This window comes from Nelumbo lutea, chromosome 1, assembly GCF_056320005.1.
Source record: "Nelumbo lutea isolate HS-2025 chromosome 1, American lotus-T2T, whole genome shotgun sequence".
Lineage (NCBI taxonomy): Eukaryota > Viridiplantae > Streptophyta > Magnoliopsida > Proteales > Nelumbonaceae > Nelumbo > Nelumbo lutea.
In genome coordinates this window covers 215790249-215810342 of record NC_142684.1, presented here as the reverse complement: position 1 = coordinate 215810342, position 20094 = coordinate 215790249, and the positions used below count along the sequence as shown (strand labels likewise).

At 37.0% G+C, this 20094-nt stretch overlaps 1 protein-coding gene across 2 annotated transcripts; it reads right to left on the bottom strand.

Annotated features, from left to right (window-relative positions):
• Positions 1 to 794: 794 nt before the first annotated feature.
• Positions 795 to 18894, bottom strand: LOC148880948 (Target of Myb protein 1). Of its 2 annotated transcripts, none has more exons than XM_088963074.1 (4): positions 18677 to 18894; positions 17743 to 18435; positions 4167 to 4409; positions 795 to 1444 (listed from the first exon to the last, which is right to left on the bottom strand). In XM_088963074.1, exons 2-4 carry the CDS (start codon positions 18259 to 18261, stop codon positions 1025 to 1027), a joined length of 1182 nt encoding a protein of 393 aa, XP_088819200.1. In that variant the 5' UTR covers positions 18262 to 18435; positions 18677 to 18894; the 3' UTR covers positions 795 to 1024. The 2 variants fall into 2 exon arrangements, with proteins under 2 accessions (XP_088819200.1, XP_088819199.1); XM_088963073.1 differs by having other exon boundaries at positions 18602 to 18700.
• Between the last annotated feature and the right edge of the window lie 1200 nt (positions 18895 to 20094).

Sequence of the window (20094 nt, the reverse complement as noted above, 5' to 3'; positions counted from 1 at the left end):
TTACTGAAATAATCCCATTTCAACTAAAAAAAACTTTTAACGATCATTTCAGTAATTTTATATCTTTTTATTGAGTTAAAATGAGATTATTTCAGTAATTTTGTATGTAAAATAATTTATAAAAGGGTAGAATGGATATTTGGATAAACTGGTGCATCAATCTAATGTTTTCCGTCGGAAGGGAGGTTTTTGTTGAGTTTCTCAAAAATTCAGGAAGGTATTTATTAAAATGAAACTATAGGGGAGGTTTGTAATTGTCAGAAGCTTCAGGAGAGAGATCTTTTAAGTCACATTTGGAACTTGTCCTGTTGTCCATAACCAGTGATTTGAACACAAAGCTTAATCAAGCAACGGACCATGAAAGGTTAAGATAAAACTCTGAAGAGCTATCCTGTGATTATGCACACATGACAACCTGAACAATTTTTAGCGGAATTCAACTTCGGTAGCTCTGGAAGAGGGGACAGCAGTACCAAACTACCAACATTACCTACAAAGTTTCAGGTGGTGTTTGGCATCGTCGTATTGTGCAGGCATTACAGAACTGTTCATTGCCGCATAGGCACCACATGAACCTTTTTACTCAACAAACTAAAATCTTATTTTGTTGGTTGGTTATCAGTAACAAACAACAATAAACAATTTAAACATTTTACTTTGTACCCAACATTTTCTTTTTCATTTTCCAATGCGTAAACCAAGTACACACACAACACTTCGCAGCATTACAACACCAAACACCCTCATAGTAGTCGGTAGGTGGACAGTTTGCAAAGTTCAGACATGTAACCAAGTTTCTATATGCAAGTTCTTCTGCATATGTTTTGTCAAATGATTGTGTCCAAACATGAATTTATCTATTATCTTACATAAATGTGCAGCGACAGGAAAGAGACAATAATCAGAGTCCTGGTTTCCAGTTCAACAAGCAAACTAATGGTCTTCAGCAACTGGAAGACCTAATTTCACAGCTCTATATATAATCCCTGGGCCGAAACATGAATACCAGATATGGTTTGAAAAATCAAAAGGTTATAAGGTCATCTTTTGGTGATTGCTGCTTCTTTGGATCCTGACCCCCCTCTGAAGTGCCGCCAGCTTTCTTGCCGAAGATCATCTCATCAAGATCATCCAAAATGGCTTGCTCTCCTCCCTGAGACCCACCTCGAGAACCTGCTGATTTCCTGATCAACGCTTCTTCCTTACCAACACTGGGAGATTCATCCGGTTCAGTAGAAACAGGAATCATTGCAGGTTGTGTTTCTAGTGGGGCGGCAGAAGGTTTCTCAAGTTCTTCATATTTGGAGAGGACCTTCTGAATTTCATCATTCACGTTCAAGGCTTCAAAAAGCAAGGCTTCATTGTCACCTGCAGTCTCAATAATTCTCTGGACAGTGAATTGGGATTGACGGCACTGTTGTACAAGTGTCGTTGTCAAGTCATCCTGTGCAATGAACTTAGAGATGATTATACACTGCAACAAATATAAATATAGAAAATACACTTTTGATGACTGATTAGGGCATACTCAAATTTTGATAAAAGGTGCACATTCCTAGTGAAAAGACAATGTACTCCATGCATTGAGGTGCTCATTTTTTCAAAATATCACTTTTGGCCTATTTACTAGGTGTATGCCCCCTTTATAAAAAATGGGGTGTGCTCTAATCATAACTCAAAACTTCTTGATAATATTTGGCAGACACATTGTAACATGAAATTTACCAAATCTTCTACATGCACTTGAACACTACATTATGATTAGAAAATATGTGGTATGTTCTGTAGAGGGTACCCAAGGTATGGTAGCAGACTAGCAGCACCTATAGAAATGGCTGAAACTATATTAAGCTAAAAGGGTATGATGAAATTCTATGAAGCAAAAGTTAATAATAGGCAGCATTGCATGTAGATCAGACAACAATGATGAAGCAAAAATCATAGAAAACAAAAAACTGATCTGTGAAATGTGTTTGCTTGTGCATTATTAAGTCTGTACACGTGTGACCAGACACAAAAAAAAACATTCTGCATCTATGCATGGTTAATTAGGAAAACACCCAAAAATCAGAACAATAAACAATATTTGATAACATGATCCCAAACATCCATTACTTATATCCGCTGAAAAAGAAAAAGGGGAAGTAAAACAAATAAAAAATTTGCACAATGAGAGGAATACCTCAATGTGTAAATTATGATACAAATCATATTGTATCGTTTATTTTTCAATTACCAGGCTGAAAAAAAATAAAGTATCCATAGTTCCAAATGCACGATTTGCAACCTTTTGGTATTGTGTGTGTCAATACTTTAAACTTTGGCAGAGATTAATTAAATCAACTATATATGTCAAAAGATATTTCTGGATTTCTGGAGCTGTTTAGTTCATGTGAATTCTGGTCGTGGCTAGTTGTGAGGTGCTCCAATTGGTTTGAAATCAGAAATATCTTTATAGATGTAAACAGGGATACCTAGTGGGTTCTATATGTTTGTTAGGTGATGCTCCCTATACTTATTTGTTTTGTTTTTTTTTTTTTTGATAAATATACTTATTTGTTTTGTTTCAGACTGCTGTACTTATTTTTTCTGTCAAAGTTGACAGGGGTATTTTTGTCATTGTATCTTCTTTTTCTCAAGTAATATAAAAGCCAATGAGGGGGGCGGCAGAACATATTCATTCTGCTCTCTCTCTCTCTCTCTCTCATTCCTTCTTCTCCTCTCCCTCTCTTCTTCTTCTCTTCCTCTTTCTTCTTCTTTTCTTCTTTTCTTCTCTTGAACAGATTTCAGACTAACCTAGGACTGCTGCAGCTGTGTTTCAAGTATATCCACCAGTTTTCCAATTGTAGAAATAGTAGTGACATCAATAGCACTGCATTGGATTACACAAAGGCATAAATATACTTACCAGTTACCCTGTAATGTACAAAAGGATCCGGAACAAACTTAGAAGCAACTGATCAATGGAAATTTGACTTTATTGTTCTTTATTTACTACTCAACAATCCACTAATAGAAGCCAGGACAAGCAATTAACTTCTAGAAAAGATCCAAGTGCATATGGATATCACAGCTCATTAGGTTTTAATTGCCCAACAATGAGCCTAGACAAGGAGAAAGTCAACCATTAAAAGAATCTCAAATTACATGCAATTACATGATTTCTCTGCTTTTCTTGGAAATCTTCCTGTTACTAATTTTCAGTGTACTTGGTCGGGTGGGCCAAAAAAGTTAAGAATGTTTATTTCCAGGATGAACATCTTAGACCCATAGGTTTTGAGTTGTCATTGGCTGAAAAGCTCAGTAGGCAGGGGATCCCGAGTCATTTCACTACCAGAAAATAAAGGAAATTATTAAGACCTAAAAATCTCATTACAAAGACATATTCAGAACATCCAAATATACATATTTTCATGAGACCTAGAAGAAATGCTAAATATAGAAAAACACAAGAGATACTGCTAACAAATTTAATGTTCAAAGGAAATAGCTAAATCTACCTATAAGCATTACAATTACAAGTTGAAGGGGCTAGAAGGGCTAGGGGTCGACCAAAAAGGGCATGGGTAGTAGTAAGAAATGATTTAAGTATTAATAATTTAACAGTGGATATGAGCATATGGCTTTTAACAGAATGGATTGGCAAAATAGGATCCATGTAACCAACCCCATATAGTTGGGATAAGGCATGGATGAAGATGATGATGACCTATATGCCTTGTAACTACTACTCTAAAAATGTCTAAGTACAAAAAGGATTTTACCACAATGACCAAAAAGGGATGTTTATAGGGGAAGCCTTGCATTAACACCTTCAGAGAACCCATAGAAGTTGAAGTGGGAGGGGGGGGGGGTCAGGTTCCTCCAAAATATCTCAGGTGCATCATCAGTACAAACAGTGGATGAAACATAAATCTAAATGACCATATTCCTTTCTTTTATAAAAATATCTCAGGCGCATCATCTCCGTATGCATTTTCTTGATTTTGCTTGATTATGTTTAATCACAAACAGAAAAGGTAGTTTGTTGATCAAGATAGACCAGAAAAGGTTGCATTTCATAGCCCCACACGTGAACAGTGTGGAAATACCTTGTAAGTTTGCATTTAAATCAAGATAGATCATATTGCAAATGTAAAGAGATGGCATTCAATTTATAACAATACCTTTAATACATCTTGCTGTGGAGATGAGGATAAAACTGTTGAAAGAAGTTCAATGCTGTTTCGTGCCACATCAAATGCTTCCTTTGTTTGTTCTGCCGAAAAGCTTTGCACAGGTATTTCTCGGTGAATTTGTTGGGCGAGATTATTGGCTTCTGATTCAGAAACTGAACGTGGTGGGGTAAATATGGGAGCCAAACTCTCATTATCACGTCCAGGGAATCGAACACCTCTAGATTTCAAACTCTAAATGAAACATAAGGAAAAAAAAAACACAAAAATGGATAATTAATTACCTTATTACCAAAATGGACAAGGAAAACAAGAAAACAAAAATTGAAAGGTCATATACATAATGATACCAAAGAATCATTAGATCGAGAAAGAAGATACATAAAGCCCCAAAAGGGCTGAATTTCCCATTTAGATTATGTATTTAAAGGAAAACAGTGGTGCCATTAGGGTTTAAAGTATCGATGCACTCAATATGCAAAATTTGCATTTTGAGAGTTTTAGTCAGTTGAAACATCATGTCATATGGTATCAGTCAAAACAATTGAAATCCTTCAAAGCATACTATATATAGTATTGGTGACCCTGAACTGAAAAACCATATGATATGCCCTGTAACAGATGTATTGTATTGATACCTTGAACCTTGGGTGCCATAAGGTTTTGAAGGTTAACCCTGATCATCATCATTTGGCCCTGGGATTCATCATTCAATGGCAGTGCATTCATGTGGCAGAATTGCTTTGATTAAGGACTAGACCTGTTCATGGGCCGGGTAGCCGGACAGTTAGTGAGTGGTCCTTTATTTCTCATTTGTATGTAACCATTTTACCCCTGCTTTAAACTAACAACTCAGGCCATATCCCTTCAACCGCATTGCACTTAAGATTGTGTGGTGAAACTTCTTGGGAAGCTAGGTTCACCATAATGTGATAAAGATAAGAAGGTCAAATCTAATAGAATAAATATCGTTTTATTTGAACTTTTTCTCATAGCATGGTTAAAGGAATACAAAACTGAACACATGGTAAGGGGCCAACCCAGGCCCAACCATGGTTCAAAGTATCGAAGTTGTGTATCAAGAATTTCAGCTTCGGTTTATCAGAACTGCTTTTTTCTTTTTTTTTTTTTTTTTTACTTTTTGGTTTTACTTTCAGGGGGTCCTGTCACATCACCACTTAACATAAGAACAATGCTAAAATAGCGTTTTACTGGCACTTAGATGTGATATGATATGCCCAATATTGTCATAATTTGAACCTTGGCCCAACCCCGACCCAAGGTCAAACCCAGAGTTGGGCAGCTGAAGCCCAGACTAAATTCAGAAGAACTCAGGATATGCTTGGGCCTAGAAGGAGGATTTGCTTGGGTCTGGGCAGGTTGGTCAAGTTCAAAGATTTTGCTTGAAATATCATAGTTTTCAAGGCATCTAAGCGATACTGGCGAACCTAATCGCCTAGGCGATAAAAATTTTATAATATAAAAAACTAACTTTTGGATAGTTCCCTAGTTTTATATACCATTCAGCATGTATATTAATTGAAAAAATAGCAATTCTCTTTAGTAAGAACATTAAATTTCCTCTAAAAATGTGACAAATCCTCACATCTAAAAGATAAAAATATTTTAAATATATTACTTTCATTAATTAAAAAAAAATACTACTATAATAAGTATTTAATAGCAATTCCCTAGTTCCTCTAAAAATGTGACAAATCCTCACATCTAAAAGATAAAAATATTTTAAATATATTAATTTCATTATTTAAAAAAATACTACTATAATAAGTATTTAATAGAGAAATTTCACATCAATTAGCAGGTAAAGAGGGTTATTAACTTTATACGATAAATATTCAAGATGGAAAGTAAAATAGAAAAAATAAGGATGGGGTTTCTGTTTTATTTAATTAGAGAGAGAATATAAAAAAAGAATCTCTTTATAATTCTATTTTTCTTTCTTTTTCTCTCTCAAAAACCCTTTGACCTTTTAAATTTCAATAGTAAAACATTAAAACAAAGTGTAATTGATATATATAGCATATAATAAAATCTTTCAACACATATATTAATAAGAGAACAACATAAATGATATTATAAAAGGCACCTGCCTTGTCATGTTTGTTGCCTAGGCAGGCACCTAGTTGCTAAAAGTCAAGGCATTTGGGTAAGGCACCAAGCCAAGGGAGCCTAGGTGATGCCTTGACAACTATGTACACGCACACACACACACATCTACACATGGGATAATATATAAAGAAATTTGTGTGGGCTACCTGGGCCTCAACCCAAGCCCAACCTGAGTTTACAAACCTAGGGATCAAAAATCTTATCCCAATACATGCAAAAGATTATGTTGGGTCAACTTGGGCTCAGGCTGGACCCATCCATGTTGCAGCCCTACATTTTCCTACATACTGTCTGATTTCAATCTATACAATGTTAGTGATGTGCATTGAATTTTAACAATGTATTTCTAAAAATGGGGGCCTGTTCCTACATGCAAAAGAAAAGGTAGATTTCATTCAAAAGGAAAAGGGAAGGATGTACATGAAAAGATGTATAGACAGGGCTTCAAAAAAAAAAAAAAAAACAAAAAAAAAGCAAAAATCCCCCTTACAAAATTGGAAAGTATTTGTACTGTACAACATATTCCTTTCCACCCCACTTTTAGCTAAAGCATCAGCAAAAAAATTAAGACTCATAAGAATCCATCTGAAACAACAATGAAAGGAGGCCGAAATGTCAAGTATTTCATGCAAGAAATGGGCAATCCTCCACAGTCCTGCACTTCTCTTTTTATCCCAACCTATTGTGATTCTTGAGTCTCCTTCGACCAACAAAGAAGTAACCTGAAGAGTTTTTGCTTGCTGAAGCCCCACCAATAAAGCCTGAGCCTCTGGCTCAGACACATCATTAGCCGAAACCAGGCCACTGAACACCCAAGAGATGACACCTGCAGAATTGTAGATGACTCATATACTTGTTGCCAATGGGGTGTCCGAGGCTTTTCTTAGACTATCATCAAACCTCAAAATGAATGCAGTCTCAGGCCTTGGGGAAAAGGAAGGCTCAAACCCAATAGGAGAAGATTGAAGGATGTCTAAAAGATTTCTGTTTAAGTCCCCAATATTAATCCCTTTGAAAGCCTTGTTAGTCCTCATCCAAGAAATCAATTGAGTCAAAACTCTATTCTTTAAACAAGCTACTGAGGAGACATTATTTTCAAAAACTCTTTTGCTCCTCTCTTTCCAAATGCACCACATTGTCACATGGACAGCAGCTTTCCAGAAAATCCTGCCCCTTTCAAAGGAACCTTGGGGGTAATGGACCAAATTAGCTAGTCGGAAAAAGGAGAAATACATACATTGGACAACAACGGAAGGAGGGAGGAGTGGAGGACAACTTAGCTGACATGGAGTCATTTAGACCTCTTCAAAAGTTAAAGTTGAAGGAGAGACCATCTCTATCAAAAGAAATAGTTAGAGAAACCAAGACTTGTTTGTCAAGGACCAACTTAAACGGGTTATGGACAGACCCATCAAAGGTGAAGAACCCCACCAAATATCAGTATCTGCACTTGCCAGTTATTGTCCTTTCATATTTACTCCGGGTTACTGAAGCCTAACCTTTAACTAAAACCAAGCTAACTGCTTTCTGAATAAAGGCATCCAGCATATCAGCAACCAAAGAGAAGAGAAGAAGAGGGAAGGGACAGCCTTGATGCAATCCCATAGTTCTCTTAAATAATCCCTGCCTACCCCAATACTCAATACTCACTAATGAGTATTGAGAACCAGGCCCCCTAAACACAAATCCTTCATCCAACTAATCCATTTCTCACCGAAGCCTTTCAGCTCCAAAATCTTCCACAGACATCCCCAGTCCTTCCTGTCATAAGCTTTTCCAAGATTAATTTTGAAAACTAGACCACCAAGATTGCTTCTTTTCCTTTCCTCCACCCCTTCATTTGCAATTAGAATGCTGCTCACCAGTTGTCTTCCTTGAATAAAGGCATTTTGCATAGGATCCACAACTTCTCCAATCACTCTTTTTAATCTGTTAAATAAAATTTTTGCTACAATCTTGTAGAAACTTCCCATAAGACTGATAAGCCTAAGATCTTTCACACCTAACACACCTCTTTTTTTTAATCAATTTAATAAAGTTTGACTTGTTGCCCTTATTTAACTTGCCTGACCTGAAAATATCAGCCTTGATAGTGTCCCAACACTCCTGATAGAAGACAAAGAGAACCCATCCGGGCCCATTAACAATTGATACAAAAAAATGAATTCATCTTGTAGGTTAGCTGTTCATTTTTGTCAAACAAGTTAAGCATATAATTTTATGGCAGTCCGGTAAAGATGGGGAGGAGTATAGTTTTGAAGGTGTAAAGGCAAGGCGAGGCTAGGCAATGGGGGGGGGGGTGTCACCCAGTCACCTAGGTGTTGCCTAACCAATGGCATCTTTTTGAATAAAAATCACAAACAGCACCTAGTTCCATAGCAAGCAGCACCATCTTTCACCATTAATTGTCCATAATTTTCAAAAAAAATGTAAACTTCATCTAAAACATAGAAAATCAACATATTCATAAAAAATGGACAAAAAAATAAATTTCAGAAACTAAAGGGGCTAGTTTCTATTTTTGTCCAGAAAAGAAGAAAAGAAAAAGAATGGATGAAAGAAGAAGAAGAAGAAGAAGTGAGGCAAACTGAATAATTTAATTTAATAATGTCTATTTTATCATTATAATCTGAGAAAGTTGATAATATAAAAATATAAAAGAAATGAGGCAACCTTCCATGAGCACCTTATCACCTACGTGTCACCCTACATGTTAACCCATCTTGGTATTACCTGATTGTCATAGTTAGGTGGTATATCCTAGAGGTAATCTCTTTTTATAATAGTGGATTGTTCTTTTTATCATTTGGTGTAGCAAAAGCAGATGCCTTAACTGAGTTATTTGATGTTTCATTTGATTGATAGCAGCATGATTGTGTTTTATTGGATGGTTGCAAGAAATTTTGTATCACTTGGGGTAGCAATGATAGGCATGCACTCACTGGGAAACTTTGTCTTCCACTTAATTGAGAGGATGCCTATGTTTTAGCTGAGAATAGCAAAAAAGTGTTGTGACCATGTGGACTAATCGAAAACAAGTCACCTAGACATGCACTCACAATAAGGCTGCAACTTTGGTTGGGTTGGCCCAAACCCGACTTTATAGTGTATATATATATATATATATATAATCCTTTGTAAATACTAAAACCTCCATAACGTATTTTATGTTTTTTGAATATTTTATTCTTTTTGAGACCACTTACCACTATTTTGAAAACCAGACCAGACTGGATGGTCAGACCATTTGACCTGGGAATCGGTCATGGCTCCAGGTCTAGTTTTGGACTACTATTTTTTTTGAAAAAAAAAATTGTTGAATTAGTCAAGGAATCACTAACCAAGGATGGTCAAACCGCTAAACTGTTCAATCTGGGCAACAGTTAGTGGATCATATTGTTTTTTTGATAAATGATAGTGGATCATATTTTATGGTATATGGGGCATCAAATAGGTTTTCAAAACCCTGATCAGACCAGATATGCCTCATTACCTTGTATTTATTTAATTTTGATGGTATTTTTCATCATTATAATATTTTATAATATATTTTCAGAACTTATAAATATTTTTATGTTTTATTTTATTTATGAAGTCACAGGTTGAACCGCTTGACCTGCACAATTGAATTGCTGACTTGGAAAACATTGGCTAAAGTGGTCCATTTCCAAGCCGATTTTCAAAACCTTGCCCCTTACCTGCATGTATTAGCTTTTAATCATTAACCCTACGTGTCTTTTGTGATCATTTATGTCTCTTTTAACATAAATATTGATAAAACACATATATTCTAAATAAATGCAACTTGGAAGACTTGAACCCTGGTCATTTCTACAAAAATATCTTAACCATATAGCTACTGCCCATGTACATGTTATTATAAAATCTTTTATATATACTTCAAGGTTTAACAATTCACATATCGGCCTCATATTGGACCGTTCCCAAAATGGACCAATACACATTATCTATCATTAAATACAATCCAAATTTAATTTCCCTCTATTTCTACATTTTAAATTCAAATTCAAATTTAATTTCTCTCTCCTCATTTATATCACTTTTAATTAAGCCTTTAAATTTAAAATGTAATTAAATGCTCATTTGAGTCACTTTTAATTAGTCATTAAATGTTAATTAAGTCAATATAATTTAATACACCACCGAAATAGCTTGTTTAAAAAGCATAAGTTAAAGGTAAGAGGCTTCGAACCCTAACCATTTATTGACAATGACAATTAGTCCACTATGCCATACCTTAATTGCTTGTCTTAATAATATGTGTTTCTACTGTAGCTACAATAGTCCGAACCAGTAAGGAGAAGAAGAAAGAGAAGAAGAAGAAGAAGAAGATGAAAGAACTGTCGAACCTGATAGCTAAACCCTATCAGTCGACCTCTTAATAGTGATTAGGCTTCTAATTAAATGTACAAGGACTAAACTACCCCTACTTAAGTATGGGACAGAGAACCTCTAATAAGACTGCCACATAAGCTCATAACTTAACCAAGGTGAGTTGACTAATCTACCCTTATTCGGCTAACTCTAACACTCCCCCTCAAGCTAGAGAATATATGTCATATAATTCCAGCTTGTTACATATATAGTTCACTCTCCCTGAGCTTAAGGCTTTTGTAAACAAATCTGCCCACTGATCACCTGAGCTTACATGTTCTGTGCTTATCTCTCCAGTAAGAACCTTCTCTCTCACAAAGTGGCAATCAATCTCTATGTGCTTTGTTCTCTCATGAAAAACAGGGTTGGATGAGATATAGAGCGCAGCTTGATTGTCATAGTACAACTTCATAGGTTTATCCATGTGGAACCCGATTTCTTGTAGGAGATTCCTCAACCACACTAATTCACATGTAGTGTGTGCCATGACTCTGTACTCGGCTTCAGCACTGCTTCTAGCCACAACCGTCTGCTTTTTACTCTTCCACGTCACAAGGTGGCAATCAATCTCTATGTGCTTTGTTCTCTCATGAAAAACAGGGTTGGATGAGATATAGAGCGCAACTTGATTGTCACAGTACAACTTCATAGGTCTATCCATGTGGAACCCGATTTCTTGTAGGAGATTCCTCAACCACACTAATTCACATGTAGTGTGTGCCATGGCTCTGTACTCGGCTTCAGCACTGCTTCTAGTCACAACCGTCTGCTTTTTACTCTTCCACGTCACAAGATTTCCTCCAAGAAATGTGCAGTAACCTGTAGTAGATCTTCTATCAGACACAGAGCCCGCCCAATCTGCATCCATGTACCCAACTACTTCAAGTTTTCCTCCTAGTTTATACAATAGCCCATGGCCCGGAGCTCCCTTCAAATATCTTACAATTCTAAGAACTGCATCCCAGTGAGATATACGAGGGTTCTGCATAAGTTGGCTCACCACACTGACTACAAAGGAGATGTCTAGTCTCGTGATAGTCAAATAGTTCAGCTTCCCCACTAGTCGTCTATACCTTCCAGGATCATCAAATATTTCCCATGTATCACTACTCAACTTAACATTTGGTTCCATAGGAGTCTCAGCCAGTTTTGCACCTAACAGTCATGTTTCGTCCAATAGATCGGGAACATATTTTCTTTGGCACAAGTTTACACCTTGTCTTGATCTAGCAACTTCTATACCCAAGAAATACTTCAATGTCCCAAGGTCTTTTGTTTGAAAATGATTTTGCAGAAAGACCTTGAGTTTGTCGATCCCCAATTTGTCACTGCCAGTTATGACAATATAATCCACATAGACCACTAATAAAATCTTTCCAGCTTCTGAGTCATAGTTGAGCACTGAGTAATCAACCTGGCATTGTTTCATTCCAAAATTCTTCACCACTTCACTAAACTTCCCGAACCATGCACGAGGCGATTGTTTCAACCCATAAATTGCCTTTTTCAGTCTGTACACCTTACCAGCTTCCCCCTGAGCAACAAACCCAGGTGGTTGCTCCATATATACCTCCTCTATAAGGCCACCATGAAGGAAGGCATTTTTTATGTCAAGTTGAAATAAGGGTCAATCATACATAACTGCCAGGGAAAGGGAAATTAACACACGGACATAGCTAATCTTAGCCACTAGAGAGAAGGTCTCCATATAGTCCACAACATACAACTGTGAATACCCTTTAGCAACAAGTTCGGCTTTCAGACGCTCCACGCTACCATCTGGCAAGTATTTAACAGTATACACCCATTTACAACCCACAACATGCTTACCAGGAGGAAGAGTAGTGAGCTCCCACGTGTGAGTATGCTGAAGAGTAGAGAGTTCCTCCTCCATTGCCTGCCTCCACCCAGGTGAACTAAGAGCCTCTTGGACGTTGTTAGGTATGGAAATAGATGACAATAGTGAAACAAACCGGCGATGTAAGGCGGAAAGGCGAGATACTGAAACAAAATTGGAAATGGGATGGAAAGTAGAACTACGTTTACCTTTCCGTAATGCAATGGGTAGGTCAAGTCCTGAAGGTTCAGCAACAGGAGCAACGACAGGATCCGTGGACAAGGTAGAAGCTGGAGGAGGGGCCGGTATCGTTCAACGTGTATACACTTGCCGAATTGGTGGTCATTCAGTAGGGATCTGCACTGGATGAGGTGACGAGTCAATTCCAACAAGAACACCCGGAACAGGATCACTGACCGGAAGAGAAAGAGGAAGTAAAGGTGGAGATGAAGATGCTTCAGTTCCTGAGAAGAAGGGAACAGACTCAAAAAAGGTGACATCAGGACAGACATAGCACTTCCAAGTAATGGGATTGTAACACTTGTACCCTTTTTGAGTCCGAGAATAGCCAAGAAAGACACACTTAATGGAGCGTGCATCTTGTTTATTCCAAGACTCAGATTGTGAACAAAGCACACATAGCCAAAGATACGAGGTGTTAATGGAAAGGGAGACAAAGTGGGAAACAAGATAGAGAAGGGTGACTAACCATGAGGAATAAAGGATGGCATCCAATTAATGAGGAAACACGCAATAAGTACAACATCACTCCAAAACCGTTTAGGAACACTCATATGATGAAGAATAGACTGAACTGTTTCAAGGAGATGACGGTTCTTCCGTTCAACCACCCCATTTTGTTGGGGAGTGGATGCACAAGAAGTTTGATGAATGATGCCATGCTGTTCTAAATACTGTTGAAAGGAAGTTAGAAAATATTCACGACCATTATCTGAACGAAGAACTTTGATTGGAACACCAAATTGTGTACGTATTTCAGTATTGAATTTTTGAAAAATGGAAAATAATTCACTCATTTCTTTCATTAAATAAATCCATGTCATTCTTGAACAATCATCAATAAAAGTGACAAAATACGTGTAACCATTATAAGACTCTATTTTGATCGGGCCCCAAACATCTGAATGAACCAAAACAAAAAGACTCAACATACGACTTTCAACTCTAGGACTGAAGGAAACACGACGATGTTTCCCTCACACTGTAACACTGACAAATGACTCAAAGACGGAACTAGTATCTTGAGTGCCTTGAGAGAAGGATGTCCCAGTCGACAATGCCACTGTAGAGGAGTGAGTGAAGTCTGAAGTGCAACTGACGATCCACCACCGTCAAGGTAATACAATCCACCAGCTTCATGCCCCCCACCAATCTTCTTCCCCGTCCTGAGATCCTGAAAAACACAAGAGGAAGGGAAAAAAGCAACATAACAATTAAGAGTCTTGGTTAATTTACTAACAGACAAGATTGAATGGAAACTTAGGGACATATAGAACAGATAATAAAGAAAGAGAAGCCATGTCAACATTGCCAACACCACAGATGGGAAAGGAGGAACCATTGGCAAGGGTAACGGTTTGAGATGTGGTAGTTTCAGAGAGAGAAGAGAACACACCTGGAGTCCCGATCATGTGATCAGAGGCTCCAGAGTCAATAATCCAATGAGAGGTTTTAGATGACAGGCAAGCTATACCTGAGTGGGCAAGAGTAGCAGTAGTGTGCTGTGAAGTGGACTGAAGGAACCGCTCATACTCATCACGCGGTACACTCACCATCTCCCTTCCGGAAGCAGATGTAGATGTGGAAGGAGTTAGGTCTGCCTGTTGATTATCACTGACATCAATCCCACCAGCATAAGCATGATTGGCCCATTTAGAGGGAGGGCGGCCATGAAGATCATAACAGAAATTTACGGAATGTCCTTCCCTGCCACAGTGAGTACACTTCCTTGTAAAGCTGCCTTTTTCTTTGCCGCGGCCTCCCCCTGAGTCACGACCACCACCACGGCCAAATATGGAACCACCACGACCTCCTCGGGAGGCATGTCCTCCCCCTTTCGTACCACGTCCACCTCCTCTGGCTGTCACAAAAGCTGATCTATCAAATTGTGTGGGATTCTCTGTCTGTCCTAAAGAAATCCTACGAAGCCGAGCGAACACTTCCTCAAGTGTAGGAAGGGTAGAGCCCCCCAATATTTGGGCCCTAACTGGTTCATACTCTGATTTCAACCCCACTAAGAACCTTGTGACATCTATTGTTCCCTCTGTTGTTGCTGAACCTTAACATTTGAAGTGAGAGGATGATAGACATTGAGTTCATTTCTGAGGTTCTTCATACTGGCACAGTACTCTTCTAGGGTTTTATTTCCTTGTTGTAGACCAAAGTACTCCTGATAGAGCTGATATACCCTTGTAGTATTATCTTGCCCAGAATACAGCTTCTTGGCATGTTCCCATATGTCCTTAGTTGTATTTAAGAACATGAAGTTGGCACTTATTTTGGGTTCCTTACTGTTCCATAACCATGTCATGATTTGGGCATCCTCCTGTTCTCAATCATCAAACCCTGGAGAGTCAGCCGGTGGTTTATCTTCTTTCACATGCTTCACTTTTCTCTTTGTCTTAAGAAAAACTTCCACCGACTTGGCCCATGGAACATAATTCTCACCATTCAGTTTAATTGAGGTCATCTGTACACCTAGATAGTCAGAGGAAACCACCACACTAGGTTTCTCATCACTACAGCCATCTCCCATTGCTGCCATGATACTCTTTCAATGTTGTCTCTAATCTGAATTCCCAATCACCAACTAAGTGCTGCTGTCAAGAGTTTGATGTTCCTGAACCTACAACAGTCCCTAAACACAATGATAGATACACACGCCTTTGTTCTTATCCACACCACTATTGATTTCACAAAAAAAACACAGACTACACCGACATTAATTCAGCACTTACTAACCACATGCAAGCTCTCTTACAACTACTCAACAGAGTTTGTGCATCACAAGCACCACCACACAGCCATAATTGTCACACACAATACAGAGATAACCAACCTAGTTCTCTAGGTTTTGATCAGTCCTCTCAAGTTCTTGAAGATTTTCAACCCAGAAATACCAACAACACACAAAGGAGAGATAACCAACCTTCGTTTGAGAGCTTCAACCAACCATTCACTGCTGAAATTGTTTTCTTAGGAAAGGAGGTTCTGTGCACCAGAAAAAAGAAGAGCTGTGATGTTTCAGGCCTGGGACGAACCACTTTTCTCCATTGACAGCCCAGAGAAGAAAAGGAGAGATCTGAAGCATGAACTGAAGTTGTCACGAATTGAAACAGGTCATGAACTGAAGTTGTCACGCTCTGATACCATGTTTCTACTGTAGCTACAGTAGTCCGAACCAGTAAGGAGAAGAAGAAGAAGAAGAAGAAGAAGAAGAAGAAGAGAAGAAGATTAAAGAACTGTCGAACCTGATAGCTAAACCCTATCAGTCGACCTCTTAATAGTGATTGGGCTTCTAATTAAATGTACAAGGACTAAACTGCCCCTACTTAAGTATGGGATAGAGAACCTCTAATAAGACTGTCACATAAGCTCATAACTTAACCAAGGTGAGTTGACTAATCTACCCTTATTCGGCTAACCAAGATTAATACAAATTATATTTATTTTCTAAAAAGTTAAGGTATATATTAATCTATATACATAATAAATATTATCAATCTATATAGAATAAATATTAACTAATAAATCGATTCAATAAAATATTAACTAACAAATATTAGTATAAATACACACATACATTTTAGTTCTTCTATTATTTTTCAATGGTTACCAATTATGTGCCAATACTTTCTTCATATAAACCATTAAAGTATGTTTTTTATGTTTAAATAGATTAGTTATAATCATATGAAATTCGTTTTTATTGTTGTTAATATATTTTGTAGGGTTTTTTTTTTTTTGGATTTTCTAGCGTATCCATGCATGTCTTGATTTTTTGTCTGTATCTATGTGTATCCAAAGTGTATCCCGACTTGTGGTCAAACTGTTTGACCTGTGACCCAATGCCGACAACCATTTTGGTTCTGTGTTCAGCCCAAGTCTTAAAACACTATATGAAAGTGTTGTGGTCCTGTGGACTCATCATTCAACATGTTAATCTATCCTAGTATTTCTAAATTGTCATAGTAAGATGGTATACCCTAGAGGCAATCTCTATTTTTTCATATGTTAATAAGTTGTTTGTGTGTCATTTGGAGTAGCAACAGCAAGATGCAATGAATAGATAATTTGTTTTTTTTGTTTGATTAATGTGTTTTTATTAGAGGGTCGCAAGTAAGTGTTGTGACAATGTGAACATATCAAAACCAAATTAAACAGTCAAGCACTCATTGGGTGATTCAGTTTTTCATTTGGTTAATATGATGTCGTGTTTTATTAGAGGGTCAAAAGAAAGTGTTGTGACCATTTGAAATCATTGATCCGCATGTTTAACTGCCTTTCTGTTTCTTAAGGGAGTGGACCCTAGAGGCATACTTTTCAAGGCATTGAGGTGAGGCTAGATGATATGGAGATGCCTTGTCAACTAGTTTCCTAGGCAATGTTTTTACTTTTTTTTCTTCTTTTTTGAATAAAAACCATGAACCCTAAGACAATTCCCTAGGTTTCATAACAAGCAAGCAACCATATAAACTTCATTAAAACATAGAAAATCAAACAAATGGAAGAAAAAACGACATTTCAGAAAATAGAGGAGCCAAGTTTCTATATTTTTCCTAGGAAAGGAAGACAAGAAAAGAATGAATGGAAGAGGAAGAAGAAAATAATCAATATATGTTGATTGGACAAAATTTTCATGCTTATCAGTTTAGGTTTTGAAGTCTTCGAGGGTTGTCTCGCCTGTTTTTTGGCCTATATGTGCAATCTTCCCTAAAATATATCTTTTCTGATTTCCTAAATGCTATATGGGACTTCAAAAATTAAACAAGTAACGGAAGGCAAAGACATCAAGCTTGAAATGTGCAAGTGTATTGTATGTGTGTATGGAATGAGATGTTTATTTTTTGAAGAGAGTATTACCTATATTACTTATAAGGCAAAATAAAACAGAACATTTGCTGCTAAATGGGGCACGAATACCAAAAGAACAGGACAAAAAGCAAATTAAAACTGTATGCATACCTTGTATGTTTCCTCATAAACAGGCAGATATCGGAGTTCATTAGACGACTCCCCCCATGCTTCAATAAGAATGAGAACCTTATTCCGGTTATTTACAACGGTCTGAGGGTCGTCAATCAGCTTCACCATCTCGTCAAGGACCCTTTCTGCGGCAACCTCTGAAAATGCCTTCTCACAGTTTTTCACAACTGTCTCTAGTAACACAAGAGCCAGGTACTGCACCCGGGGGTTCTTCAGCATAATCCGCTTCTTAATCCCATGGATCAATTCTATGCTGTTTATTTTCTCATTGTTAACCATATCACAAATATCAAGGTTGGTCGCCCAATCAGGTCCATCCAACGTCTCAGCAGTCGCATCCTCCACAACCTTCTCAGCCTGGTTCGGCCCCTGGAAGAGCTCCTTCACTTTGAAGCTCATGGAGCTCATTCCAGCCGACATCTTTCTACCCACCTCAACTCCTTCAATCTTCAGGCGTTGCCCGAAGGCGGTGACTTTATCCATCAAATTATCACTCATATTCAAAACCCCACTCCTAAATTCCGCACCACCAAGTCAAAACCTCAACTAATTCCTTCCGCGAAAAGTTCCCACTCCCAAACCTATAGGTTTCGGAGTATCATCAAAACACCAAATTTAACTGTTCAGACTGAGTTATGCCCGATCAAAGTTCCTAAACATCACTGAAACCCACTGCATCAAAGGTAAACTAAATTACAAAACTCTAAAAAAACAAAACCCAGAAAATTCCAACCAAACGAAGAAGGGAAAAAATTCAACAAAAGATCGTGTAAACTTGCAGAAAATAACAGGAAAAGAGGCAAAAGAAAAAAAAATCAACTTCACTGATCAAACCAACCTAACAAGATTAAGAAGAATCACAACCACCAGAGCTTCAAAGGCTCTAAAAGAAAAAGAAAGATTTCAGGAGTACCTTGAACTTGAAGTTTCGTTTGCAACGATGACGACTGAGAGAACTCTTCTGCAGTTGCGGTCTGCCTCATATACATTACATTTTTTTGGCTTTTTGTGTATATATCACATATACAACTACGTCTTAATTCCTGTTACCGTAAGATGGATACTCCTTTTACCGTACAACCGTTGGATCGGTCCATTCAAAATCGTTTATGGAGTCGTTGAAATAATGACAAAGTAAACCTCTCACATTCGAAGTAAATTCAGCGTTTCCGCTTTACCGGACCCACACGGTTGGCCATGGACCTCATGGACTATATACGTCTTAGTCTTCCGGATTGACCAAAATATCCTCATCGTCATGGAAGTTTCCTATTGAATCCCCTTATCCTAGATTGGAATTGGATGGATCGGAATGTCTGAAAATGACAAACTCAACCATTCCCTCTTCAAGTAGTTTACTTGATAACTAGCGGAGAGATCAAATCGTAATATTTCTATATTAGCGGGGATTCGTACGATGCGGGATTTGTTAAACGAAAATTAAATAATAAAAAGAGCTATTTATTAAAATATTCTTTATAACTTCTAATGAATTTAATCAATCTTTTATTAGATGACAATAAAAAATGATATTGTTGATCTTAATGTTCATTTAAATAAATTTAATCAAAAGAAAATAAAAATAAAAATACTATTTTTATCATTTATAAGACACGAGCAACCACTCTACTGGTTATATTTGGTTAATTTTATTTTCTATACAAGAAAAAAGTGCTTAGGATGGTGTTGGAATACAAAATCATGGACCTAATGGCAAAACAAACATTAAGTAAATAAGTTGTAAAATATATGGGATGTTTTAATAAAATGAAAACTATAAGGTAGGTTTAAGTAAATATGTAAAACTATAAAATGTGTTCTAGTAACCTAATAGAGTCACATAAGACTATGCAATTGCTTTATATTTTCAATTTTTTAAATAATTAATAATTATTTATATTTTATATACTACTTTATATATATATATATATATATATATATATATATATATATATATATATATATATATATAATATGAAAAAGTGGGAAATTTTTCATATTTCTTAGTCTAAAATGATTTAAATCATAAATCTAACTTTTAAATTTATTTTTTAATAATTGCACTATAATTTTTAAAATTAAATTAAAATTTTAAGTTTAAATCTTTTGAACCGACTAACCAAACCAAAAAATCGACTCAAACTGATACAACTTGAGTGAATTAGTTTGCACAAAAGGTTAGTCGGTTTTAGTTGACCAACTCCTCAACCTGACCAAGTCAATTTGGTTGGCCAAATAGCCTACGACCGAACTGAACCAACTCATGAACACTCATAATTTCAGCTAATTTAATAGTCTCATATCTAATAAATAGCAATAGTTTAATCTCCA